At 36.7% G+C, this 27,730-nt stretch overlaps 1 protein-coding gene, 2 long non-coding RNA genes and 1 other non-coding gene across 5 annotated transcripts; 1 reads left to right on the top strand and 3 right to left on the bottom strand.

Moving 5' to 3' along the window:
• Positions 1 to 2: 2 nt before the first annotated feature.
• Positions 3 to 6,606, bottom strand: LOC147489415 (uncharacterized). The gene is made up of 2 exons (XR_015201944.1): positions 6,162 to 6,606; positions 3 to 5,938 (listed from the first exon to the last, which is right to left on the bottom strand). It is a non-coding gene; the product is annotated as an uncharacterized LOC147489415 (long non-coding RNA).
• Positions 6,607 to 7,756: 1,150 nt separating this feature from the next.
• Positions 7,757 to 11,549, bottom strand: LOC147489414 (metal-nicotianamine transporter YSL2-like). Of its 2 annotated transcripts, XM_086572344.1 has the most exons (8): positions 10,606 to 11,458; positions 10,339 to 10,511; positions 9,874 to 9,971; positions 9,656 to 9,790; positions 9,362 to 9,551; positions 9,133 to 9,247; positions 8,500 to 9,012; positions 7,757 to 8,407 (listed from the first exon to the last, which is right to left on the bottom strand). In XM_086572344.1, exons 1-8 carry the CDS (start codon positions 10,982 to 10,984, stop codon positions 8,271 to 8,273), a joined length of 1,740 nt encoding a protein of 579 aa, XP_086428470.1. In that variant the 5' UTR covers positions 10,985 to 11,458; the 3' UTR covers positions 7,757 to 8,270. The 2 variants fall into 2 exon arrangements, with proteins under 2 accessions (XP_086428470.1, XP_086428469.1); XM_086572343.1 differs by having other exon boundaries at positions 7,757 to 9,012; positions 10,606 to 11,549.
• A 4,993-nt stretch (positions 11,550 to 16,542) lies between these two features.
• On the top strand, positions 16,543 to 17,064 carry LOC147489413 (uncharacterized). Its single transcript, XR_015201892.1, has 3 exons — positions 16,543 to 16,657; positions 16,827 to 16,885; positions 16,959 to 17,064. It is a non-coding gene; the product is annotated as an uncharacterized LOC147489413 (long non-coding RNA).
• A 9,561-nt stretch (positions 17,065 to 26,625) lies between these two features.
• Positions 26,626 to 26,744, bottom strand: LOC147489412 (5S ribosomal RNA). Its single transcript, XR_015203424.1, has one exon. It is a non-coding gene; the product is annotated as a 5S ribosomal RNA (ribosomal RNA).
• Positions 26,745 to 27,730: the final 986 nt, after the last annotated feature.

Raw genomic sequence — 27,730 nt, 5'->3', positions numbered from 1 at the left:
TATTATTATTAGGAAAAAAAAAAGAATAAAACACGGGGTGTTATAATATACACACTTTAAAAGGATATCGTCCCGAGATTCAAGGTAAAGTGTAGAGTAACCAAACAAACAGTATGTCAAACAATAAATATTTATAAAGTATAAAGTTGACAGATTACATGCCGACAACTAAACTTTAAGTAATAATGTAGAACATGTAAGCAGGGAGATTAAATTAAACACATCATTTACCGCTTGCACCCAATGATCATAGTAAACCAATATCAGAAATGAGACATACGTGTATGCGCAAGTATACACACCTTAAAAGGAATAAACGTAATTAGTTTTCTTCAATTGTCAACACTTAAGTAAACTCATTATTTCTCAATTTAGCAAAACTCATATTCTTCGAGTTAAATCATACTAAGAAGGCAAGGTAGTTCCTCTCACACCGAGGCAATTAGTTCCACTCTTAGTATTTCCCAACTAATCTAAGGCATTTAACAATAAATATATATATAATAATTTTCTTTTCAACGAACTTCCCTGTCAAAACTATTCGTTTAAAAACTTATATGTTTCCTCCACCATTTTGGTGTTTACAAATATATCAACATTTCTCTTAGTGCCTCACAAACACCACATGTTCGAAAAAAAAAAAAAAAAAATACATTATATATAGGCTGATTCATATCATCAACGACCTATACTATGTCCACTATCACATATGATCAAATACCTACAATGTGATGCATGCACATTGGCTCATACACCAACGATGTGCAAGTATACACTGATTCACACACTAACGATGCATACAAGCTCTCTACCATCACATAGGATCAAACACCAACGATGTGTGGTATGCACACTGGATCACACTCCAACGGTGTACATGTATACACTGGATCAAACTCCAACGATGCATACAGAGAGATGTTATGTATATTGGATCACACACCAACGATGCATACAGAGAGATGTTATGTATATTGGATCACACACCAACGATATACATAACTTGGACAATATCAACAATTCCAAATCCAACCTTTACCAAAAGGGTTTCTTTATTCCTTGGATAATTCCAATTTTGAAATAACAATTTCTTCTTTAGCCAATACTTACTTAAAATAGAAAACTCCGTTAGGAAAACAACATTATAACATGCTGAACAATTTCAATTATAAATTTCATAAGAAACTAACCGTTAAAACAACCAACATTTTATTTTCATAATCATACGATAATTTCTTACATGCTAAGTACCAATAAAGGAACTAGTAAACAACAAATTCAAACATACCTAACATTAACCAGTGCAGTTCTTCACATAGTGTCCCAACTGTCCACATTTATAACATTTGCCTACTAGTTCATTTGGTTTAGAACATCTTCGAATAGTATGCCCAACTTCCCCGCAGTTCAAACAATTACCATCAAATTTCTTTAGCGAAGTACTAACGTCCTTATTCACATGCTTACTTGTTTGCCTATTATATGGGTGATGCCGACTTTTTCTCTGCCCTTGACGTGGTTGACTAGAAATAAGGTGTAAGCTAGCTTGTTTTGGGGCATTCTCTTTAATCTTCTCATCTTTGGGTTTATTATTCAATTGTTCATATTTTAATGCCAAATCTAACACGCGATCGAAAGTTTCTGAATCAAAGGGTATTAAATAACTTGATAGATATGGCTCTAGTCCACGGATGAACTTCTGGTTCTTCTTTACATGGGTATCTACTAGATAAGGAGCATACCTTGATAGTTCATTGAACTTAGTCACGTACTCCGTAACAGTTTTCCCTCCTTGGGTCAGATTAAAGAATTTCTCAGTTAATTGCTTCTTAACAGCATTAGGAACAAACCTTCCCTCAAATCTTACCTGGAAATCCTCCCAAGTCATAGTTCTCACATCCACATTATCCTTGATAGACTTCCACCAAAATAAAGCTGACCCCTCCAACTGGTGAGAAGCCAACTCTTGCTTCTGCACCTCAGTGAGTTGCATCTTAGCAAACACGGACTCACACATAGTAATCCATTTCTTAGCATCAATGGCCCTTTTCTCCCTTGAACTTCTGGCCTCCTAAAGTTGCAAAATCCTTGTTTCTCCTAGCAAAAGGATCCCCTAGATTAGCATGTTGACCCCTCTAAATAGTTTGCACCAACTGAGTTAATATTGCTCCCAAATCAACAGATATGGTATTACTTCCAGTACCAGTAACGTCATTGTCATCTCCAGCCATCACCTTAAAACAAAACGGACTTCTATTAGTACTCCAAACATCTTAAACTCAAACACACCCAATCACCACATTTCGAGGATCACCTAGACCTTCCAAATCTAGGCTAACCTAAGCTCTGATACCAAAAATGTCACAGCCCGAATTTCTAAATAATAACAAAGTAAATATTTGAAATATAAATATCTCAAACATTACTATGTTCACTTGTTTAAAAACCCAGACTATGGCGGGGTGGATACAACACATACAAAACCCTAAAAGCCAAATCATAAAAGAATCAACTTAAACTGCACAATCCCTATAATTTTTTCCACCATTACTTTATTAAACTATCTTCCGTCCAAATAAAACATCAAACAAACTCTCTAAATAAAAGTCTTCAATATCTTATTCTCATGTCATGCTAAAAATGTAAATTACGTTATTATATCCCTCCAATAAGAATCAGACCTAATAAAAGAACTAACGGACTGCTCCAGGCAAGAATCCAAATCACACGCCGCGGTTCTACTGCCTTCCACCTATGTTCCCAATAACACACCCACGTTGCCAAAACAAAGCAAACATGGGTCAGCAAAATGGAATTTGCTGGTATGAGTAGACTAACCACATAAAACAATATCATACTTTAATTATCCAAACAATCACTTTATATTTTCCCATAACTTAATCATTTTCAGCTTGGAAGACAGGTAGTTCCGTCATTTCAACCGGCATAGTTTCTTCTCAAGCAAGACTTCCATTCTATTAACTCATTATCATAACTCGTTTTAATAACTATGTAACTGAATTAAATTAAAACTTATCGATATCCACTTCTAGATAAGGGTAGGACCGTGTCCCTGCACAAAATATTATTAAGTCCTACCCTCCTGCAAAAGAAAGTTAGAAATTTTATATAACACATGTAGATATCCTATAGATATTCAAAAGCAAGTCCAAGCACACTAGCACCATCAAAGAATACAACTAACCCGCAAGGCGAATACCTTAGTTCCTCTTTAGGGCAGTCCAAACAATCTAGTCATTCATGGCACATTCATTGAATACCCATCTATAACGCTAACGGGCCATTTATGACACATTCAATAAATGCCCACCTAATATATGACATCATCAGTCATAAAACTCAAATTCAAAACTTGAGGCGTGGAGAGTTTTAAAAGGATGTGGTAAAATTTGTTTACGCATTATTGAACTTTATTGCATATATTATTTCAGAGAACGAAGGAGTATTTTGTTTCTTGTATTTTTGGTTTACGCGTTATTAATTACATGGATGTCTAAGTGTCATAGCGTCGTATATAAAATTGAAATATAGTTAATACACGTACACACGTATATATAAAGGTCTTAGCCAAGCATGCTACTAGCCCTAGACCTATCCTAATAGACCGAATCATAATCCGAGTTAAAAGTCAACCCTGGTCAACAGGTCAAAGTCAACCTGCCCATGGTCAACAGTCAAAGTCAACCTACCAATGGTCAACAGCAGTCAACTAGACCTAAACTCCTCTAACCCAAAAGCCCAAAGCCTAAACTTAAGTCCAAAATCAAAATCTAAAATTTAAAACACATAAGCCCACCCACGATTTGGTCCAAGCCCAAATCGAAATTCACTGTTCATCTTCTCCCTCACAACACCTCCACCACCACAGCCACCACCGGCCATCCAACAAGACTAGTTGGTTCGACCCAGACAACCATAGGAATGGTTCGGCCCAAGCCCAACATAAAAAGAAATCACTGGTCATCTTCTTCTTCCTCCAGCACCTCTACCACCACAACCACCACCGGCCATCACTTGCCACCACCATTGAACCCAGTGGTTGGGTTCCTTAAGAAAACCCCTACACACCTATACTAACAAATCGTGATTCCATTATACGATGAAAAACTCGAATCGACACCATTAATGTCTGTAAAAGCTTCCCCTCACACTCTCCAGTACCCAATCTCCCTTCAACAATCAATAATCAAAACTGCAGCCTAACCTCACAACAAAACCAACAAAACAAATTATTCAAACAATCAAAATCATGATGATTTGTTTTTTTTTTGGACACCATTACTACTCCTCCAGAGCTTCGACAGTCCACATCTCACGACACCAACAATCACTGTCAATTCAACTCAATAAAAACGCATATATACTTATCAAGTTTGACCCCGACATTTACAGTAATCATAAACAATCTATGTACTCGTTTTGTTTCAAGGTAACGGGGCAGATTTTTCTGTAGCCAGTTTCGAACAAATGAAAACAGTAGTTAAACCATATAATTTTAAATGTAAAATCGACCGTATGAACACAATAGGTATTCTCCAATTCCTCCTAATACATACAGAGCGAGCAAACATAGAAACTTAACATGAGCAGTAAAACAGAAAACTGATATCATTATAACTTTGTCGGTAACCCAAAACAGGCTGTAAGAGTAATAAGAGTAAGAAATTTCATGTTCAATGAAGCGAGGTATTCTCTACTCACCTGTAGCGCGCTCCGACTATCAGCTAGCTAACATAAAAACTTCCTTTTCTGCTGTAAGTAAAACCCATTTTTTTTTTCCTTTCCTCTCTATCAAACTCTCGCTGTGTTTTTGACCAACCCTATTTTGTTTCTTTTTCTGTTTAAAAAAAAACCCCCAAAATAGGGAAGAAAGTTTATCCCATAAACCCATGTCTCCTATTTCCACTAACACTTATCCTATTTTATTTTATCTATTATCCATTATTATTATTATTAGGAAAAAAAGAATAAAACACGGGGTGTTATAGGGATGAAGGTCTTCCTATTCAGTTGAGGGACAATGGGAGATGGGGAGAATCTATCAATGGTGCATTGGATACTTATTATGGTTATGGCAGAAAAGATGAAGATGATACAAGACCGAGGCAGCCCTCATAGTTCATCTGCTCGGGCAAGCTCTAAAGAGAATTCATAGAAAGATGTCATTGATACAAGACCGAGGCATGCAGCTGATACGAGTTACCAACAAAAGTGCTATGTTTGTGGGCTAACGGGTCACATAAGCCGTAATTGTCCTCGAGGAAATTCTTTTCGGAAAGAGAAACTGACATGGCTTGATTGTGGGCGAGGTAGTGATCTCAGTTTCAGAGTAAGAGGCAAAATGGAGATGAAAAGGGTTACACCTTCACCTTGGGGAAGGTTGTATTCTACAATAAGTCCTCCATCTTCAAGGCGCACTAAGACAGGTAGAGTTTTGCTGCGTTTGGAGAAACCTCTTAGGGATGAAACCTCTCCTACTAAGGCTAGCGATTCTCCAAAAAAGAAGAAACGTAGGATAGAAGATGGTAACTCTAGGAAGCATGGAAATAAATCTGCAAAGGCTGGGTCGTCACCTCAGCATCCTCAGGGACTAACTCTAGTTCAGAATCAAGATCTGGATCTGTATCCTCCAGAACACATTCAGTACCTCCTAGTTCGAGGTCCATGTCAGCATCATCCAAATCAAAGTCCGATAATTCTATGTCCAGGTCAAGGTCAGGGTCAGCCACTCCTACATCTTTGTCACTGTCTGGATCATGAAGTCAGCCTATACAATCTTCTCCAAATAAGGTAGATATGGAAGAAAGTAGCAATTCTCCAAAGAATCGTTTGGAGGAAGATGATTGCTCTGCCCAAGCAGATTATGATTGATCAATGACCAATGATTGGGGGTGATACAAGTTCTGGAAACACCAAACTGAAAAGTACAGATACGACAGTGTTAGAGGAAAATATTTTGCCCTCCATCAAAGGAAATGATGAGTTGGTATTAAATAATCATGGACAGTTGGACGGCAATAGATACCATGAATTAGACATAATAAGTTATGAGATAAAAGATTCATGCATGAATCCATTAGAAAAAATGTTCCGTTTCTGTTGATAATTATTCTTCAGGGAAATCAGGAGATGGAAAAGACCTTCAAAATTCTGACCCGCTAGAAAAGGAAGATACTCAAGTATCTGATGAAAAGAAGAATGCAGAGCTTCAATTCCTTGCACAGTCCAGAACAAAAATTCAACAAGCATGTCCTCGCAGGAGATGTACATGGTTCTGAATCATTATGGCTTTGCAGTGCCAAATGAAAATGAAGAAAATTTGTCAGTGGAAGATTATTTTGGTTCTGGCCGTGGGAGATCATCTATTATCAAAGGTTAAAGAAAGGAGCTATTTTGGCTGAGAACTAGGGTGAAAGTGGATATCCAAATATTCAAATCCGATTCGTATTCGAAAAATCCGATATTATCCGAAAATTTCGGATTTGGATTCGGATATTTTTTTTATGTCCGAACTGGTTTCGGATACTGACATATCCGCATCCGATAATATCTGATCCGATTTAAAAAATTAATAGTTATTATATATAATTAATTTATTCATTTTTTATTGTACACAATATTATATAAAATCATAAACTAATAATATAAAACTATAATAACAAAATAATAATAATAAATGACAAATATAATATTTATACTAGTTTTTATAGTGGTAAAATGAATTATTCAAAACAAATAAAATTTTAATTTTTGGATCGGATATTATCCGATATCCGTTTCGGATATCCGAAATCGGATTCGGATAATTTTTTTAATATCCATCGGATTCGGATATCGGTATAAATTTTCGGATTTGGATTCGGATACAACCATATCCGCATCCGAACCTATCCGTTTGCACCCCTACGGACAACTATGCAAGGAGGATTGCTCAAAATGAAGAGTTTAGTATTGTGGATAAGTATGTCGAAAGCGAGGCCCAAAATATCGCCGATATATCTAATATATTGCCGATATATATATCATTTTTTTGGTACACCGATATGAATATATTCGATATATTTCAACCGAATATTGAATTTTTTTTCCGATATATATCACAATTTTTGATATAACGATATATCCGATATAAATTATTGACTTTGATTGATATTGTTGACTTTGACTAAATATTGTTGACTTTGATCGATATATTGACGATATTTATGATATATCGACATACAAAATAAAGTTTTGACTGGTCAATAAAAAAATAGATATCTCCGATATATATTGGTTTTTTAGTACATCGAAATATTCACCGAATTCGATATTTTAGGCCTTAGTCAGAAATAGTAGTGGATGGACAGAGCAGAATTTGATTCGTTTCTCTACCGTTTGCGAAGGTTGCATCACTGGGATTTTTTGAACACTTTTTCTTATAATCCTGCCCTTATTTGAAGCAGATTTGTAAGTTCTGCTATGGACATCTGGTACGATCTGGTGAGTCTCATACATGATTTATAAAGTGCATAAATCACTTATACTGTTGTCATACTTTTTATTGTTGATGAAAACCTGCTGTTCAAAGGACCTAATTAATTTGAAATCGATAATATGCTTCCAAATTTTACTGGCAATGTTTTGCATGGCATCAGTTTCAAAGGTCTCAATTTGCAATTATCACTGTTTAACCGGCAGAATCCCTCGGGTGCTACGATACAAACAGCAAAGACCACTAAAAAATATTCGAAAATTGAAAAAGAAAAGTTTTATCAATTTTTGACTTAAAGTATGCAATCACAACTTAATCAATTCATTGGAAATGGTGCATCACTTCCCATGTTGACTGGCTAATTTATATTTGACTTACAATGGGGATGAAATTGAGATTTGACAGTCCACTAGACCTTATTAGTGATTCTAGTAGCAGTGATTTGTCTTTTTTGTCCTTTCCTAATTAAATTGCGTAGTTTCCCACCTAATGGTTTTTGAATTGTTCCTGGATGAGTATGTAATTCTTGTAATCTTCATACTATTTTTCTCTTAAATTGTTTTTCTTCTTTCAATCTCCTTTTTGGCGCCCTTAAGCTGCCAAGAATTTCATGCAGATGGGAGGATTAACCTTAGCTAGGGCAAGAATGGCTGCAGGGAGTGTCCAGAGTCCTTCACCACAGATCAAACCAGAAGCAACTGCAGGAACCATCACCCTAGCCTTCTTGCTGTTTAGTTTGTGCCACACAAACACAATTAAGGTTCCAAGACACATATCAATTGCAAAATAGGCTCCAACTAGGAATGGCACTGCCATTGCCATTGGCAATGGGATCCATTTTCCAATCTTTTCGGGAGAAAAATCGCGTAGCATGTTGGCCATAACTGCAAAAATGAAGAAACCGCAACAAAGCTGCAAACAATGATTGGGCAGTGTTGAGAAGCCTTCAACAGCGAGAATGACTATATTTCTGTAAACGAGGGCAAATGGAGCTTTGAACACACCATTGGGGTTGCCCACATCAAAGGCCTTGTAATAGAGAAAGAATGTGAGAGGAGCTATAACGCAGCCCATGGCTGTTCCAACTGCCTGGCCGACGAGCATGGAGCGTGGAGACGTGAGAGTAAGATGGCCAGTCTTGAAATCATGCATCAGATCAGATGAAATGGAGACAATGGATTTAACTAGGCCGCAGCCGATAAGCCCTGCTACTACACCATTTTCTTTGCCTGCCAAGGCGGCAAGGATAAATAAAGCCACTTTCGAATAGTTATATGCCAAGTTTATGTCAGTTAGACCAGCACCGTAGGCATTGCAGAACCCCAGAGATGGAGCAAGAATGTAAGCTATTAAAACATAGTACCATTTGAGTTCAGGAAACATGTATGGGATGACAATGATGGCCAAAATGGATAAGAGGATGTATCCTGCGTATGCAAGCCATATGGGAATGCTATCCTTTAAAAACACGTGGTTTAGGTGAAGATCATTCAAGTCTTGGTTTGCGTCATCTGCCACTGCATGAAGAAGAGAAAAGGAGTTAGCCAAAGCCCAAAGTTCTAACGGATTAGTTGACATGAGATGAAAATGAGAAGGGATACAAACATGAGATGAAAATGATAGCACGTCTTTCTCACCTATGTTGGCATTTTTGTTGTTCAACCTGGCATATATACTTCTGCCTGTAAAAGCCATTATCTTGACAAAGTTGTACATCCCGTCTCCAAGTAGGAGAGCTATGGCAATAAAGACCTGCGAATACTCGGCAAATGAGGAAATTATGTTTAGGAAAAAGGAAATTATGTTGAGGAGATGAGACAAACATCAATGATCTTAAGCTAAGTGAAGAATCTATGATCAACAGACCTTGTAACCTTGCAAACTCTTGATGTTGTTGTCTTTTAAATCTGCTGAGTACCAATCCCCTTTACGCCTGTGTATTAGAGGCCACATTATTCCCCATGAGATCACAGCTCCAAAAAGCAACGATAAATTTACAAGATGAGGACAAATCATCCCCGCTCCCACATAAGTCATACTGAAATTGAAGTAAAATCTGCGTATGTAACCAAGTACCAAGGAACTGAGTTAATTTATATGGAATGATCACAAATGTTATGGTTGTTATCTGACGAAAGATAGAGGTAGAATGAAGCTCACGTTTGTTTCCAGGCTTGCAACCCAAAAGTTGGGAACGCTGAGAATCCACACTCTTCTCCCCCAGAAAAAAACCATTGGAAGAAACCCCATAGAAAACTGATTGAAAAGAACTTCTTGAAACCGGAAACCTGCTTTCTGCAAGACAAAATCCGACTTTTTTACGCAATATCAAATGCAGGATCTATTGTCAGGGAAGAGAAAGAGGACATAAGTTGTACTTGGCATTCTTGTCCGTCTGAGAAGTGTGAAAACCGTTAATGAGAACTCCACTTGCAGTGCCACTTGGGTAAGGCAGTTTGTAGTCTATGATCAAGATCTGCGAAAGACCAAATACTCCGTGTGAAAATATTTACTGAAAAATAAGAAATACTGAAAGTTGTTGTTGTTGTTGTTGTTGTTAATAATACTAGTTAACCCTATAATCTATTCTGGCGCGTGTATATAGTCCTTTGTTAATTCACTTCCTAGTTCCTACTACGTTTTACCATTCTTCAGGTGAAGTGAATTTTGAGAAACAAGAAAAAGTGAATAGAACCTGAAGTTACAACGAATTGATTATTGATATACTGATATCGTGAACATGCTTGTCATTTTGAGCTTACATTTTCGCGCACCAGTTACGAAGTCATATAACGTTCGAAAAGTAAATGTGATTTTAAATTAACTTAAGGGGAGAAAATTACCTTCCTAAGAGGTACTAAGGCCAAGAGTCCGACAAAGCATGTTACGAAAAGGAAACCAGTCATCCAACCAATCCCAGGTTCCTTGTAGCTCCCTGGAGTGTTCCCAGGTGTATTAATCCCTGCTTGTTCATATATTTTCTTGCTCAATCCCAGCAGGTATGATCCAAATCCACCTGCAATGTCAGAAAGAACGTACAAGAAAGTTTGTTTAGAAACATGTCAACCAGAAAGGAACTCACTTTCTGTAAACACATTAACGCCACAAACCTCCAGAAGAAATGGCATAACATGCTGCAGTGCATGTCTGAATCACAGCGTTCTCCTGCTTAGTGAATGGAATTGCTACAATTCCAGCCTTCTGAAGAACTTTTGTCCATGATTGAATGAATACAAATGCAACGAGGGCGGCAGAGACATTGAGGTTAGGAGCTATCCCAGTAGTGAGGTTAAGCTTCATAATTACCACACTGTAGAGTACCCCTATCACAAAGCTTGCTACAAGTCCTCTCACTGTGATTTGTTTGGTCCATGGTGGAATCTCCTTCCACTCACTTCCAAGTTGTTCTTGTTGCTCTTCTAATTTCTCTCTCTCAATCTCTAATGTCTCTATTGGTTCTTCTATGTTTGTATTTCCAAATCGATTCATATTGTGCAACACTGGCAGTATAACCAATGCCCCTCAACGCCCCTCCTTATGCATGAAGTACAGAACACATGTGAAACACTCACTGGTCAAAGCATATGATACTGTAGCCTGTATTCTTTCAGTTAGACCAGCCAAGCTTTGAAGTAGAGCATTGAAACAACAAACATTGGCGCTTACCTATTTTCTTCAGGCTACTCTAGAAAACTACTTCAGAATAATGAAATCACAATAAAAACATATTTCAAAACAACATTCTTACATCTTCATACTAAAGGCATGGTGTCATTGCAACTTGAATTGCTATAGTATTAAACTCAATTGTACTGCAAGTCTAGAGCTGTACTGTGGAGCTAACTAGCTATTTATTAGTTAAAATGCTAGTGGATTACAACCCGTTGGTCTTTGAATAACGCTATCTTTATTCAATGATCTCTATCCGCCCACTCTCTTATTTTTCTTGCTTTAATATCATCTATATATCTGAGGTGGAGAACTAAAGAAAGACTTGTATGGAAGTCTTCGTCTGTTATTTGAAAGTCATCTCTATTTTAGATTTTTTTTCCATGCCTGTGGTCATGAAAGTTTGGACTATATATTCATAGTAGTACCTATCAAAGGCATGCAGTTAGTTGGATTCTTGCTAGAATTATTGTTGTTTGTCTTGTTGCTTTAGGGCACACCCAAGTCCTGTGGTGGGTTCAGTCTTTATCCCAAGTCATACAAGAAGCTCATCACCTGGAGCAAGTTGGAGAATTGAAATAATTCCTTAGGGAGATCTAGAACTTTTCTAGCAATTCAATTTCTTTTTTAATTATTGACTTTATTTCATATATTTCTTATTTTGTGTGCATCAGTGTTTGTATGCACCCGCATTTTGGTGTTTTTTTTGGGGAGGAGTAGTAGAGTGGTCGAAGACTAGGAGAAAGTTTAATCCATATCTTTTCTTTGGAATTGATGAAACTTCATTAGAAAATTGGCAAAATTACCTAAAAATGCAACGCAATTTTGCTATTTTTTATAATTAATGCAACATACTTTGAATTTATTCCAAAAATGAACGAACTTTCGATTTTTTTTACAATTAATGCAATCTGTTTGGTTTCCGTCAAATCAAGTGCAAAATTGAAGTAACAATTAGTTGGGTGATGTGTGCGTCCCCTTGGTCGAACTAAGCATGTGTGAGTACAAAGTCATTATTGCTCTCAAACAATCACGTGATCTTAAACGGTAACTAATAAGTGCACTTTTGTATGTGTAGGATTTCATTCTCACACACGCTCAAATACAATTTTTTAAAGTGTCTTACTCACGTGCACGTTGAAATACACTTCAAGTAAGGATTTCGTCCTACACCTAAAGAGTTAGACACTTTATTTACTTCACTAGAATTGACTCTCTAAGGAACTTATGTGAGAAGGATTTTGATTGGTGATTTAAAACTAGGTTTTACTGAGTTACTTGAAATATAAGTTACTAAAATATTTTACTTATACTAATTTACTTAATACAATAGATATAGAGAGAAAGATAGGTGGAGAGTTAAATCTACTTATGTGAAATTAGTTCCATAGTTAAGAAGACTTTATCATGCTATCTCTAACCTGTTTTGGGTTCATAGACAAATCCAAAATGGATTAGAGTGTCGATCCCTAACAACATGCACCTATCTCTAAGTTTATTTTGCTAGCATGAGAAATTGAACTGATATTTCATCTCTGAAATACTATTTCAATTCCTGGTTCAATCTATTATACACCAGTCGTTCAATTTTCAAAGCTTGGTTTTACTAGAGGGTCGCTCGCGCGACTAGTCTCAATGTCACCTAGGTCGCACACACGATTTAATTTGTCTAGAGTTCCAGACTCCAAACTTGGTCGATCACTGTTATTTTGTGACATGATATAAAATATAACCTATACCTCTAAGCAATGATTTAGGTCTCCTAAAACGGAGCCTAATCTTCACATGAGCTTCATTAACCCTCCACCAGGGAGGGGTTTTAGCTCATGTTCCTAAATTATGAATCTAATGGAAATTATAAGAAATAGAAGAAGAAAAGAGCATTCTAATTTACACTTTAGAAATGATTTTTTTATTAGCAACTTAGAATTGAAATATAGTACAAGTTTAAGATTACAATCTAGAAAGTTAGAAAAAGGAAATGAAAATTTGCTTGAAGAAAATGTAAATGACTAAGTTCTAAAAATGGAGTAAAGTAAAACTATTTATGGAGTAAGTGTCTTTACCAAGCTCCCTTGCCAATCACTACAAAAAAAACGACTTTACCCGACAGACTCCAGAAAGATTACCCGACGGTTTATAACCATAGGAAGTTACCAACGCCTTTTATCCGTCGGGTATTAGTTGGCCATCCATCCCGATTGTTTTATTCTGTCCGACGGTTGCACGAGAGTTTTTAGCTATCGGCTAGTTCGACGGGCTTTAACCATTGTTTGTTTCCAAGGACACCTAAACATGGCAGTTCTACTTAACCGTCGGCATATCTATTCAATTATCAGGCGGCAAAGATTTCACTTCCCACGCCCAAAATTTCATGAAAAATTAAACCACCCTAAAATTAAAATAATTAAGCCGACTCTAAAACTTCCAACTTTTCAGCTTCTCCTTCTTCTACTATTCGCCTTCTGCAATAGCTCTGCTAATTACACCATTACCTCGTGAAACTCTTGAATTTCATTGGCACCACACTGACCACAGTCACTTCGTTCTCAACTTGAACAGGTAATTTCAATGTTTGAATATTTAGTTAATTTCAATAGTTCTAGTCAACATAGTAGAAGTAGAAAACCAAATACAAAAAAGTACGTTTCTCTTAATTTCTTTGGTGAAAGAACTTAAGAACAAGATCTTTTTTATCCAAAAAAAAAAAGAATAATATCTTTACTATGCAAGTGATTCTACGAGTGTGCGATCAATGCAAAGATCGCCCATGACTCTTAGCGTGCCTTTTCCTCAATGGAATTAGAGATCTTTGCTTGAAAGTTTTACTTTTGTGTTAGATGGGGGTATTTGATAATCATTTGGTTACTTTAACACCTTTCAAATTTCTTGTGTAGACAATGCAAGGAGGGTGGAATCATGAAGCGTACTTGTTGTTCCCGCTCATTTGGATGGAACCTTATTGGACAATGCCAATTCCTTGAAAGGCGATGTTCTTCAAATATTCCTAGGTTGGCTTATTATTATTCCAAGCAATATCGCATAATTGGCTTAGCATAAATTAACAAAACCGTGTTGTGCATACATTTTCTGGGAGGTGTTTGAAGGGGAGAATTTGAAGGTTTTCATAATTGGTGGGGGGTTTGGTCCTCTTCTAGTAGGTAGTTGAACTTCCTTTTTCCTCCGAATAAATTTGATGCTTATTTTGCATACCTAATGGGTCAATCGAGAGCACCACGGAAACTTGTAAACTAAATCTTATCATCCAACAAATGTAGATAATGTAGGGCAGCCAAAGTGTTCTCAGATTATATCGGGGTCCATTCTTCAGGTACTTTCTCTTCACATCAACATTTACGAGATGCTAAAATTGGAAAGATTTGTAATTTTCTCGAAAGTACCTTATATCGCGGATGCTTTCCATTAATATTTATGTCGATTCTTGGATTTTCATTTGCATCGAGATCTTTCTTTCGTATTTCAGTTGTAATGGGAGTGTTTAAGGTATGCTCAAGGACATGCTTCCAAACCAAACTAGTATCTAAAAGCTTCCGACATTACAAGTATCTTGTTCAAATAAGGACACTTCGTTAGTCCCGATTAATCTTTGAAGTGGATTTAATGAAAAAATGCTGAAGTTGATTCAAATTTGAGTAATGCAGCTCTCTAAATATTTTTGGTCTTCAAGATGATTTGTTATTGATCTTTCTGCGATTCTTGATGACAGAGGAGTAGTCATTCCTAAAAGTTGATGAGCTTGGAAGGCTGACCCTTCTCGATTGGAGGTGTCGGTGGCATTGTATGCTTCTCATCTCTCTTCGTCATCTTTCTTCATGAAATGTTTTATGCCATTTCAGGATCGATAGTTGAGAAATCTTGAAAGCTCACTTTAATATCCTTCTATGTCACAGACGCTTTCCTTGCCGCTTCTTCGCTTTGCTTACTATAAACTTCTTCAAGGTTTTCCTATCATTGCGAGTAATTTCTCCGCTTCTTTATGTTGGTCGCTACTAGGTAAAATTTTGTTCGTCCTCTGAAACTTTCCTCCGATGCTTTGCGGGAACAAAAAAAAAAAAGTAAGAAAAAAAAAACACATAAATAGGAATAAGAATACACTCTTTGTTTGTACCTCGTCATTTTTGGTGAAGTCACAAGGAGAAACAAAGTAATCTTGATCTCTAATGAATCTATAGATTTGTTCGAGCTCTTTATATTCTCTCGCAATATGTGAAGGTTATTTTGATGACCGGACTTTGTTCTTTAATGGCTTCTTCAGATATCTTTTGGTCCTATTAGTTGGTTAATGGTGTCAGAGATATTCCCTATTCGCACAAGAGGTCGTGGGATGAGTCTTGCAGTTCTCACTAACTTTGGCTCAAATGCACTTGTAACTTTTGCTTTCTCCCCAGTGTGAAAGAGAAATTACAATTGTTTGCATGTTGAAACTTGTGTTGGGTTATCCCTATTTGCAGGGCTAATGCACAACAACCAAAGCTCTTTGTGGGAATGATTCTCATCCTCATTTTTGCTGAAGCTCTTGCTCTTTATGGCCTCATTGTGGGTATCATTCTCTCATCCCGGCTGGCCAATCTCGAAATGACCGAAAGAAGACGAGTTGAGGCATACTTGAACACTAATTATAGATTCGATTGGAAGTGGATGAACTGGATCGGTTGGTGTGCTTGAGAATGCCGCTTTCGGTTTGTGCAATACTTGTAAATGATAAAGATAGCTTCATATGTTCTATGCAAATCTTATCTACTTCCCTTTTTGTACCAAACTGAATTCTCCATATACTTATATCTGAATTTTACTAAATTAGGTAATCATGTCCGGGTCCCGTGTTAAATGAAAGGGAACTTCGAGTCTTTGATGAAGGACCCCGTTTGAATCCTCAAATATTGCCGACATTTTTTGATATTCGGAAAGGGGTTAATATAGTAATTCCATGAGCATTTCATTGAGCCGGGTGATATAGCATTAACATTCTCCTTGTTTTGTTTCAGGGAACCAACTCGACTGCTATCCAATCTTTCTTGCTGGTCTTTGTTCACCAACATCTAATTCAAAAACGGCTTGCGAATATCGGCTTCCATTGTAGCGGAATCTTGCTTTCGTCTTCAATGACCCATCGGTTGCTTTGCCCGATTGGATATGGTGCAGTCTTTCCTTCAATCTTTTAAAAGATGACCTAGTTTTAGTTTCTTCTAATATATCTCCATTCCACTTTATTCTCTAGATCTTTCAATTCCATTTCACTCACATATCAGCCAGAAAAAGGATTATAATCGCACCAGTATCAACTTCATGATCATTCTTAAAAAATATTTAATGAATTTATTTCTATGGTATTTTTTTTTGGTCTTTGTATGTCCACACTTGGCACTTGAAACATGTCGGCGATGGCGATTAAGCAACAAAACTATGAATCTAATGCGGAATGGAAAAATGCCTACGGTCACAATTGAACAAGCACAAAGGAACTTTTCTAAGGTCGAATGGGTCAGCCGTTGTAAGATTAGATGTATATGTTATTATTGATACTCTACTTGAACATCCATTTGAGGTTTTTAGAAATTCTTGCAAGATTAACTTCTACTATCCAATATAAGTTTCATGAAGATTGCTCTCTTTAAAGTCTTACGATTTGATACAATTTCAGGCGGTAAAATCTGGTCTTCTTAAAATACTTTAAAAAATGGGCATCTCATTACTTTCCAGGTTTGTCTTATGTGCCATTGCAGCTATTTTGGCACCCTTCGATGTTCTTCTTTGACAAATTTGTTTTTATTAGTTATTGTGGAGCAGAAATATTTGAGATTTATGGTATAGGAAGAGACATTGTTGATCTTGCATTCTGTGGAAGTGTATCCAAGATTGGTGGGCTAAGTCTTGATGAGGTACAAAACACGGAAAGTCAAGCTCCTTTCGATATCTTATTTTGTGGCATTATTTTTGTTTTTGGTCTTTACAAAACAATGAGCTGCTTATTATCAATAGTTTTGTTGGCTTTCTTTAGCATGAGATTAGTCTTTTATCATACTAGATGAATTGTTTGTTGAAATTATAAATGTAAACATGAGAAAAAGTTATTACAACCGTTATCTTGAAAATGTTTGGACAAAAGAAAATTTCCAAAAGAAAACCATTATTGACGAGTATTGCCATATAATTGGTCTTACATTATTTGTAACTATTTACTCAACCATTTAACGGATGACCCATCTTTTAGCTTTACCCTTGACTTCTTAATACTATAACCGGTCGAACCCTATTTTTTCTTGCGGTTGGCAAGGGAAACCATGTCTTTTGGGTGAAAGCTTTCTCGAGGACACAAGAAAAAATTTGGAAAACTTTGGGTTCATCCAATTCAGACACGGAGGTAGCATTTCAAGTTGTTAAAGTGTTTTAGACTTTGGATTTTCTATTGCCATCACACTTAAATCAGCATTCCCTAGAGTTTATGATGCATAGTTTTCCCCAATTGAAAATTTCTTGGCGACTTTACCAACTTTATTACATCCATTTTATATGGAGTATCTCTGTGACTAATGATTCTTCTTATTTTCCGTAGGTAAATACCATGGAAATAATCCCGAAATGTCAAAACTGCTCCATAAAGCAGTTCGCCAAAAGAATGAAAGTGCATTCACGGTTTATCAAAACACTTGGCTAACCGCCCGTGAATGTGAGTTATCAAAGCTTCTTGTTTGACCGCACATCATAGTATTGAGCTTGTTAAAATTCTCCTAAACTTAATTAAGGAATCTTGATAGATATATATATTATCCGTTTTCTATATAGGTTCTTCGAGACCTACTTGAGTTCAAAAGTGACCGGCCTTCAATTCCGGTAGGGAAGGTTGAATCTGCGGCTTCCATTGTTCAACGCTTCCGCGACCGGTGGAATGTCACTTGGAGCAATTTCAAGAGAAACTCATTAAGTAATTGCTATTGCAATGAATAGACTATGTGGAAAATCTAACTCGAGAAGGTGGTGAGGTGTGTTATTCGTTGCCGAGATGAATGTATATTATGGCCAATTCTTAACCGCACTTCCTTGCGAAATAGTGGTTAGCATAAATGTTATATCAAAATCTGAACTTCTTAATTGGCGTTTGTAGCATTTGAGTGGGCATTTTCAAGAATGTAATGTTGGGATACCAAACAATTATTATAAGATTTTTTTTTTTAAATAAAGAACTAATACCCGACGGATAAAACGTCTAGTAGCAAACTACCCGATGGCTAGCGGTGGCATATTCGACGGCGGTGGGTGATACCGGTCTAACCGACGGTTCATAACAGCAGAACTATCCGACGGTTTTTAACAGCAACAACTATCCGACGGTTATTGATAGCCGACATAACCGACGGTTATTAACAGCAGGAATGTCCGTCGGCAAAGATCCTCAACCCCGACGGCCTGTTTTGACCAATAAAAACCGTCGGAAGCCTATGCCATAGTCATAGTACCTTTCGCGACATCCATAGTCAGTCGGGTAAAGTTGTTCTTTTGGTAGTGAATGAAGACTCTCACCCTCTCAAGTATAAGAGAGTGTTTCATTTTTTTTCTTCCACCCACGTGAATCAACTACCTTTTTTTTTAATTCTACCACCTAATCAAGACTTTTATGCCACCTAATCAAGACTTTTATACCAAAGTGCACAAAAGTCTTATATAATTAATAATGGAGCTTGACTTGATTACACATTATGAGAGTTTGATGTAAGTTTGATCAATAATGAAGAACCAAATTTTGTGGGTCCATATAGTGGCCCCACATGCTTTGACCAGTGGTGGGTCCGAAAGTCAAATTTTTACAAAGTCCCATATTGTGTAGAGCTCATCGCATTGATCGTTCTGATGGTTCACTTGCCAAAATTGGAGTCCTGATTCAGAAAATATGCGCGTCGGAAGTTTGATGTTTTTTTGCACATTAATCATGTTTTGACTTGGGAATGTCTTGTTTGAGTCCCGGGTTTTGGTCAGGCTTCATTGAGCTATACATATGGGCTAAATCAGAATACTTCATGTAGACATACTATTTCGTAGATACTAGCTTTATCCTCATTTTTACGTTCATTGCGAAAACCTGTAAAAATATGAAAATACAATTAATTCATTATTATTATACACATAATTATACAAAATGTTAGGTCTCTATGGAGTTTTATATTACAGTTTTGGGTGCTTATCAGTAACGTCAATTTTGCACTTGATTTGACTAGGGGCGGCCCTACAACAGGGCTAACATCTACAGTATAATAAAAAAAAATTATATTGTATACCGTCTATAAACGTATCCTATTTTGACAACTATATATATATATATATAGTAGAGGGATCCATATACAACACTTTTTATACAATGTTATACAATGGTTTATACAACACCCCTTTTTAAGTTGATCTAATTAAGAGCTAACACTTTGTGGGTATGTATGATCTTATCACTATATATATAGATCATATCTACAAAATTTTAGTTCATTTCGAAATCTTTATCCCTTTCAAAAGTAGATTTGAAAATGTGATTTTTTTAACAGTCAGAATTTGAAATTTTGCAATCCTCTTTTGGCATATTTAGAAATTTCCAAAAGAGCCCATTTTTTGTAGGAATGTTCTCTAGGGGTATTTTAGTCATTTAGCAAAAAAATAGAAAAAATTCAAATGGAGAGAGAAAAAAACACGAGAGAATGAGAGTGTAACCCCTAGAATACCTTCTAGGGGTGTAACAGTTGATGAGGAATCAGAGAAACAAGAAACTAAGTTTGAGAAGCTTTATGGGAAAGGAACACTGGAAAGACTTTTCCAAAGAAGAATGGTCAGGATTCACAATGGCCTATTAGTCCAGCGAGAGGAGGAAGAAGATGTCAACCTGACTGTTGACACCACACATGAGGGAAATATCACCGGAACACGAGGTCTAAACACTGAGAAAGGAGAAACTGGAGCAGTAATCCAAGGAAACACGGCATTGCAAACCCTAAAAGTAAGATCCGAGAATTTAGGATTTGAAAAAATGAGTGATACAAGCACTGAAACATCAAAGATCCAGGATGTGGAAACAGAGCAGCATGAAGCATCTCGAATCTTAAGTATAGAGATAGAGAAGAAAACCTCATCAGATGTACACAAGACGCAAGATGATACCATCAAAGCCAAGCAAGTTGTTATGGCTGAGTCAGATATGATTAATGCTGAAAGTGGTATTGTGGAACATGGCAATGAATACTAAAAGCACGTGGGCAGAAGTGATTGGAAAGAGATTTGCTGGACGAGAAGAACTGAGTTATATACCACCTATTATGGTCAATGGCAAACCAGTGATCCATGTGTAGAGTTCAAACTTCACAGCATTCAACAAAAAATTCGAGAATCTGGTCGTGGGTTCGTTTGTAGGAAAAAGAATGAACTACAACTATGTAAAGGAAATAGTCAGTAGAACTTGGCGTCTTAAGAACTTCACGATGAAACCTTATGGGGAGACGATATTTACATTCCAATTTGAGAAGGAAGATGATCGGAAGGCAGTTCTGGATATTGGATCCTTTCATATAGCAAACAAGTTGTTTGTTGTAAGGCCGTGGAAATTATTTGTCGAGGCAGAAATAAAAGAACTGAAGACGATTCCGATATGGGTTGTGGTCAAAGGATTGCCAATGGAAATGTGGAACAAAGCTGGGTTCAGTCAAGTGGGGAGTGCGATAGGAAATTAGGAATTCCAATGTTCATAGATCGACTCACAGAGAGTATGGGCAGAACCTCATATGCAAGGCTTTGCATAGAAATTGATTCAAAGTGTGCATACCCAGCAGACATTCCTATGGTATTAGATCAAAGACGTGCATACAAGGTGTCATTCGAATACAACTGGAAGCCACCTTGCTACAAAATATGCAATGTATTCGGATATACTGATCACACATGCATGAAGAAACCCAAGTATGAGATGGAGGGAAATAAAGTTTGGTTGAAAAGAGAAACAAAACCTGAAGAGGCTAACAGAGATTCCAAGGAAGAAGGGGCTTCGAAAGAGGCAGCAGGAAAGGAATCAAAAGGGAAAGAAAAGAGACAGGAGTTAGAAGTATAAGAGGTATAGAATATTACAGATGAGGAAGGATGGGAGTCCCTAACCAAAAAACACAGCTGCAAACCCAGGAGGATTGCAAGTGAAAAAGGAACAAGTGGGGAAGAGGCTACAGGCCAAGGTTTGAGGGTAATAGAAGTCAGTGAGAGCTCAAGTACAGTAGAAATACAAAAAGTAGATACAGATATTGCTGAAGAAATGAGGCAAAGGATACAGCTGCTGAAACATGGGGATAATAGATTCAAGCAATTATTCTTTACAAGTGGAGAGACAGAAGAGGGTAATCAAAACAAAGAGGCAATAGTAGCTAAAGATAACAGAGGAACATCAGAGAGAACTGAAACAGATAGTGGTAACAGAAAAGATGGGACAAAACTTAGTCCCAATCTGCATCCTCAACCCATTTAATGATAAATCTTGCTTGCTGGAATATGAGGGGTTTTAATAGAGCGTTTAAGCAAGTTGAAGTTAAACATATGGTGAGAAAATATGACATCAGTATAATGGGGTTGGTAGAGACAAGTGTGAAGGAGAAAAATAGAGAGAAAGTAGCCACAAAAACATTTCCTCAATGGCATATAGAGGACAACTATAATGGAAGTGAAGGGGGAAACATATGGTTTTGCTGGGACCCTAGGGTATGTACAGCAACAGTCTTAAAGAAGGACACTCAACACATAACCATGGAAGTGGATACAATAACTGGAGAGGAATTTGTGATATCAGTAGTATATGCGAGCACAGAGATGATTACAAGAAGAGAGTTATGGAGAAGCATTATTGAGCTATCGTGCACGATCTAGAAACCTTGGATGCTTATGGGGGACTTCAACTCAATTCTGAAACCTAAAGAGACTTTACAAATTTTTTGAACTGCGGCACATCAGCTGGGATAGTTGATATAAAGTTTAAAGGGAATCTATTCACATGGACTAACAAACAAGAAGATCGGATTAGTTGTAAATTGGATAGAGTGATGGCAAATGTAGAATGGATTGGTGAATATGGAGATCATGAAGCTGAGTTTTTAAATCATGGCGCGATCTCAGACCACACTCCCATGGTAGTCACCTTGATGATACAGAGAAACCAAAAGAAAAAATTGTTCAAGTTCTTTAACTTTTGGTACAGAGAAAAAGAATTTCTAAACACAGTTAGTTGAAGAAGCTTTGGGAAGTGAAGTTGTGGGTAATCCTATGTATGTATTCATGAGGAAACTGAAGCTCACAAAGGCAACATTAATACAGTGGAACAGAAAGAGGGTTGGCAACATAGTAAATTGGGTACAAGAAATAAAGAAAGAGATGGATCGGGTGCAAACAGAACTACAAAGCTAGCCTCGGAACATAGTATTAATAGGACAAGAAAAGGAAACAATTAAATCCTATGTACAAGCCACCACATCTGAGTAGGATATGTTTAGGCAGAAGTCCAAAGATCAAGTGATAGGCTCGGGAGACAACAATACAAGTACTTATTCAAGACTATGCAAGCAAGAAGAGTTACAAACAAGATTACATGTTTGAAAGATGCTATAAGGAATGTCATACAGGATTTTAATGATATTGGGACAGAATGTGTGGATTTCTATAGAGAACTATATAGTCCAAATCATATGCAGGACATGGACTTCGCAATATTTGATGTAATTGAGCCAAGACATCAAATATGTGCAATTGACTATGAGAAATTACAAAGACAGGTGACTAGGGATAAAATAATAGAGGCTTTGGCCAATATTGGGAATGATAAAGCCCCGAGTAGTGATGGATTTTCGTCTTTTTTCTTCAAATGCACTTGGAGGATCATTGGTGAAGACTTCATAAAGGCAATTATGAACTTTTTCCACTCCAATCAGCTACTAAATGAGATAAATGCTACTTGCATCACACTCATCCCTAAAGTACAAGTTCCACTATCACTATCAGACTATAGGCCCATTGCATGTTGTGGAGTAATGTGCAAGTGCATCACTAAGGTAATGACAAGCAGAATGAAGGGTATCATGCCAAAATTGGTTAATCTTAACCAATCAGCCTTTGTGAGTAGGAGAAGCATTAATGATAATATCTTATTATCTCATGAGTTAATGCACAATTACCACAGGAATGAATATCCACCAAGATGTGCTTCAAAGGTAGACTTGAGAAAAGTTTATGATTCAGTAAGATGGGAAGCAGTAGAGTTTGCACTAAGAAGACTTGGGGTGCCGCAAAGATTTGTTATATGGGTGAAAGTGTGTGTTGAGACAACCTCTTACTCTATTATGATAAATGGATCGTCCTATGGGTATTTCAGGGGAAGGAGAAGGATCATGCAAGGAGATCCTATGTCACCATACCTTTTTGTTCTTGTCATGGATTTGTTTACTGAAATAATGCATCATAGTGTGAGGGAGGGACTGTATAAATTACATTATAAGTGTGTAGATCCAATTATTACTCACTTATCCTTTGCAGATGATCTGATGGTGTTTATGAACGGAGACAGTGTGGCACGACCATAAAGCTTAAGGAAAACCTACAAGTATTCAATAGAGTCACGGGATTGGAAGTGAATATACAAAAAAAACAATGTTTACTTTACTGGAGTGGATGATATTACAAGCACAAACATAGAACAAGTTCTGCTATTTCCTAGAGGAGAGTTGCCAGTTAAATATCTAGGACTTCCACTGATCACTACAAGACTAAGGTCTGTAGACTGCTGCCCTCTAATTTCGAAGATCATTGGGAGGATACAAAGCTAGAAAGGAAAGTTGTTATCTTACGCCGGAAGATTACAGTTGATAAAGGCAGTGTTGAACAACCTTAGTATATATTGGGTTGCATCTTTTACATTGCCTCAAAAGACTATTGATGACATCAATAAAATCTTAAGGAACTTCTTGTGGACTAGACCGGATTGTAAGCAATCTCATGCTCTGATAGGGTGGGAAGATGTGTGCTATCCATTTGAAGAAGGAGGATTGGGGATTCGAAACATCGAGAAGGTTAATCAAGCAGCTACTATGAAGCATATATGGAAGCTTATCACAAAGGTTGACAACTTATGGGTACAGTGGGTTCATAAAAACCTAATCAAGGGGAGGGGTCTATGGCAATTGAAAATACCCAACGACTGTTCATGGAGCTGGATGAATTTGTTGAAACTGCGAAAGGAAGCATTGGGAATCGTGTTTCATCAGATTGGTAATGGAAGAGAAACTAGTTTCTGGAATGAACCGTGGCGTCCTTTTGGAATTCTTCATGATAAATTCCCAACAGAACTGAGGTACAAATCTAGCAGCAACTTGAATGTCAAAGTCTCAAACTTCATTACAGATGGCAAATGGGAGTTTCCACAGAACGTCAAGATCCATTTAGGGGAAATAATCGAAGTAATCGAAGAAGAAGTGGAAATAATGGGGGAAGGTGATAACATAGTGTGGTCTGCTTCAATAGATGGGAAATACAGCATGAAATAAACTTATGAGAGTTTAAAAGACGAAAGACAACCAGTACAATGGCATATAATGGTGTGGTGTTCGAACAAAATACCATGACACTCGTTCATCAGCTGTATGGCGCTAAATGGAGGGTTGAAAACTTTGAGTAAATTAAAGGAGCAGAAGGTTGTTGGAACTGACTCGTGCATTTTCTGCTGGAGAGAGGTTTTTTCTATAAGAACATTTGTTTCATAACTGCCCTTTAGCGCATGATACATGGAACATGCTATTGAAACACATGGGTTTTAATAGGCATAAAGAGAGCACATGGCAAGGGGAGATTTTGTGGGTTGATTCTGTGACAAGAAGCAAAGAAATTCAGCAAGATGCAGTGCGACTCGTCTGGAATGGGTTTAATTACTGGGTATGGAAGAAATGACAGAATATTTGAAAACAAACAAGCTTCGGCACCTCAGTTAGTGAGATCATTGATTGAGGATGCAAGAATAAAGTTGTCAACAGTGGCTAGAAAGATGGAACATGGACCAGCAGCAGACCGTTTCATGGATATCTGGAATGTTGAAATACAGGTTCAACAAAGGCAACAGAAGAGATGCAAGTGGGAGAAGGCAGAAATGGGTACGCACAACTTAAATATAGATGGAACACTACAAGGGCTGTTAGGAGGGTGGTCAGCAGTTATTCAAAATGAAAATGGTGAAGTTTTGGCGGCAAGTCATGGGAGGACCAGCAAGCATTCTATTGATTTAATAGAATTACAGGCAGTGGAGCATGGAATGAATATGGCAATGAGGCATGGAATCAGGAGGATAAAGGCACAAACAGACTCCATGAGTGTAACCACTTTCTTAACAAAGAAGAGTCACTATTCTTGGCACGCAGAGAAGATGATCAGAAGCATTGAACGCATGAAGGATTATTTTGAACAGTTTAGTATAATTCATGTTTTCAGAGAAGCTAACAAACTAGCTGATGCTTTAGCTAGCAATATTCCTATAGCTAGTCATGTTGATTTAGTCCCAAATTCCTTTTCAGAAGATGTAAAGAAAATCATATATGATATGCAAGGGGTAGACAATATGTGAGAGAGTAAGGATGTAACAAACTTGATTTTTTAATTCTAATAATAAGGGGTAGGGGACCTCTCTAAAAACCTCGCTTACCGACCCAAAAAAAAAAGAAGGTAAGATCCACAAAAAATTAAGTCTTAAATGAATTTGTAGAGTGAGTTATAAACTATTGTATATAGATCCCTCCCCGAGGGGATTTTCACTTTATATATATATATATATATATATATATATATATATATATATATATATATATATATATATATATATACCCTAAAAAGGACCTTAAATAAAATACCAAATCTAAAACACCCACAACTTCACCTACAAAATGATTTAAACCCTAATCTTTTTGTGCATATGATCTACTAACCATAAAGAACATCTCTCTAAAAATTCAACTCGTTTGATATCCTCTAACTTAGATAAAATTGTTTTCCACTTTTGAATATATATAAAGGTCCATAAATGTCATTCATCCCTAAACAAGTTGAATTTTCGTAGAGATGTTCTTTATAGTTAGCAGATCATATGCACAAAAGATTAGGGTTTAAATTATTTTGTAGATGAAGTTGTGGGTGTTTTAGATTTGGTACTTATTTAAGGTCCTTTTAGGAGCCGGCTATATATATATATATATATATATATATATATATATATATATATATATATATATATATATATATTAATCCAGATCTTAGAAGTACATACTTTTTTTTTTTTTTTGGTTTGGTAAGCCCGCTTTTAAATGAGATCAAGAACTCTTTGATGTTTGGCGGATTCAACCCTAGACCTCTGGTATCATCACCCAAAGGTTTTACCGACTTTGCTAGTCGACACCTGCAAAATAGGGGTGCAACACAAGGACTTCCCAGGAGGTCACCCATCCTAGTACTACTCTCGCCCAAGTACGCTTAACTGCGGAGTTCTGATGGGATCCGGTGCATTAGTGCTGGTATGATCGCACCTTAAATGTGTGGGCAAGCCTGTTTTTAAAGATATTAGTAACTCAATTGTGTGTAGCGGGGTTCGAACCCCAGACCTCTGGTATCATCACCCAAAGGTTTTACAAACTCTAATTTTTTTTTGTGGGTATTACCTACACACCATAAAAATCATCTCCACAAAATTTGAGCTCATTTGCAAACCTCTAACTTAGCTGAAAATTGTTGTCATCTTTAAAAATAAATCCAACGGTTCAGAAATATCAAGTTTTTGCAATCATCTTTTGCTTAGGTTAGATGTTTCCAAATGATATGAAATTTTGTAGAGATAATCTTTATGGTAAATAGGTCATAGGTCATATCCAAAACAAAATTAGGGTTGAATTCATTTTCTAGGTGAAGTTTTACTTGCGTACCTATTTTAACTTAAAATAAGTAGGTACTTTTAAGATCGAGACTATATATATATATATATACTAGAAAATAGACCCGTGCATATGCACATGTTCTTTTAAAAAACTTGCTCAACAATCACACACACACACACACTTATAAAAAACTTGCTCAACAATTGGTTAGCATTTTCTAACAAATCATGATTCCCGTTTTCGTCGCTAATTAACCCATTTTAATTTCCTAACAAATTATTTTAATCAAGTCTTAAAAATCCATTTTCATTTCTCAACAAATTGTTTTAATTAAGTTTTAAAAACCCACTGTTTAATTGGTGGAGGGATCTCGTTTTAATTTAGAAGTGTGATTCTCGTTTTTAATAGGAAGCGTGATTTTTCTTTTTCAATAGGGCGGGGAGGAATTCCCATTATAATAAGAGGAGGATTTCAATTTTAATTAGAAGTGCTAGAATTTATCTTTTCAATAGGAGAGAAATTTCCGTTTTAATAGAAGTTGATGATGTGGACTTTTAAGAGAGCTCAAAAAATACCTCTTATGGGAGCATTAATATTAATAGAAAGTAGACGTGCACACTGACTCTTTTAAAAACTTGCTCAA

Source organism: Coptis chinensis, chromosome 7 (genome assembly GCF_015680905.1).
Source record: "Coptis chinensis isolate HL-2020 chromosome 7, ASM1568090v1, whole genome shotgun sequence".
In the NCBI taxonomy this organism is placed as follows: Eukaryota; Viridiplantae; Streptophyta; class Magnoliopsida; order Ranunculales; family Ranunculaceae; genus Coptis; species Coptis chinensis.
Note: the sequence above shows the minus strand (reverse complement) of the source record. Positions and strands in the feature narration are given on the sequence as shown.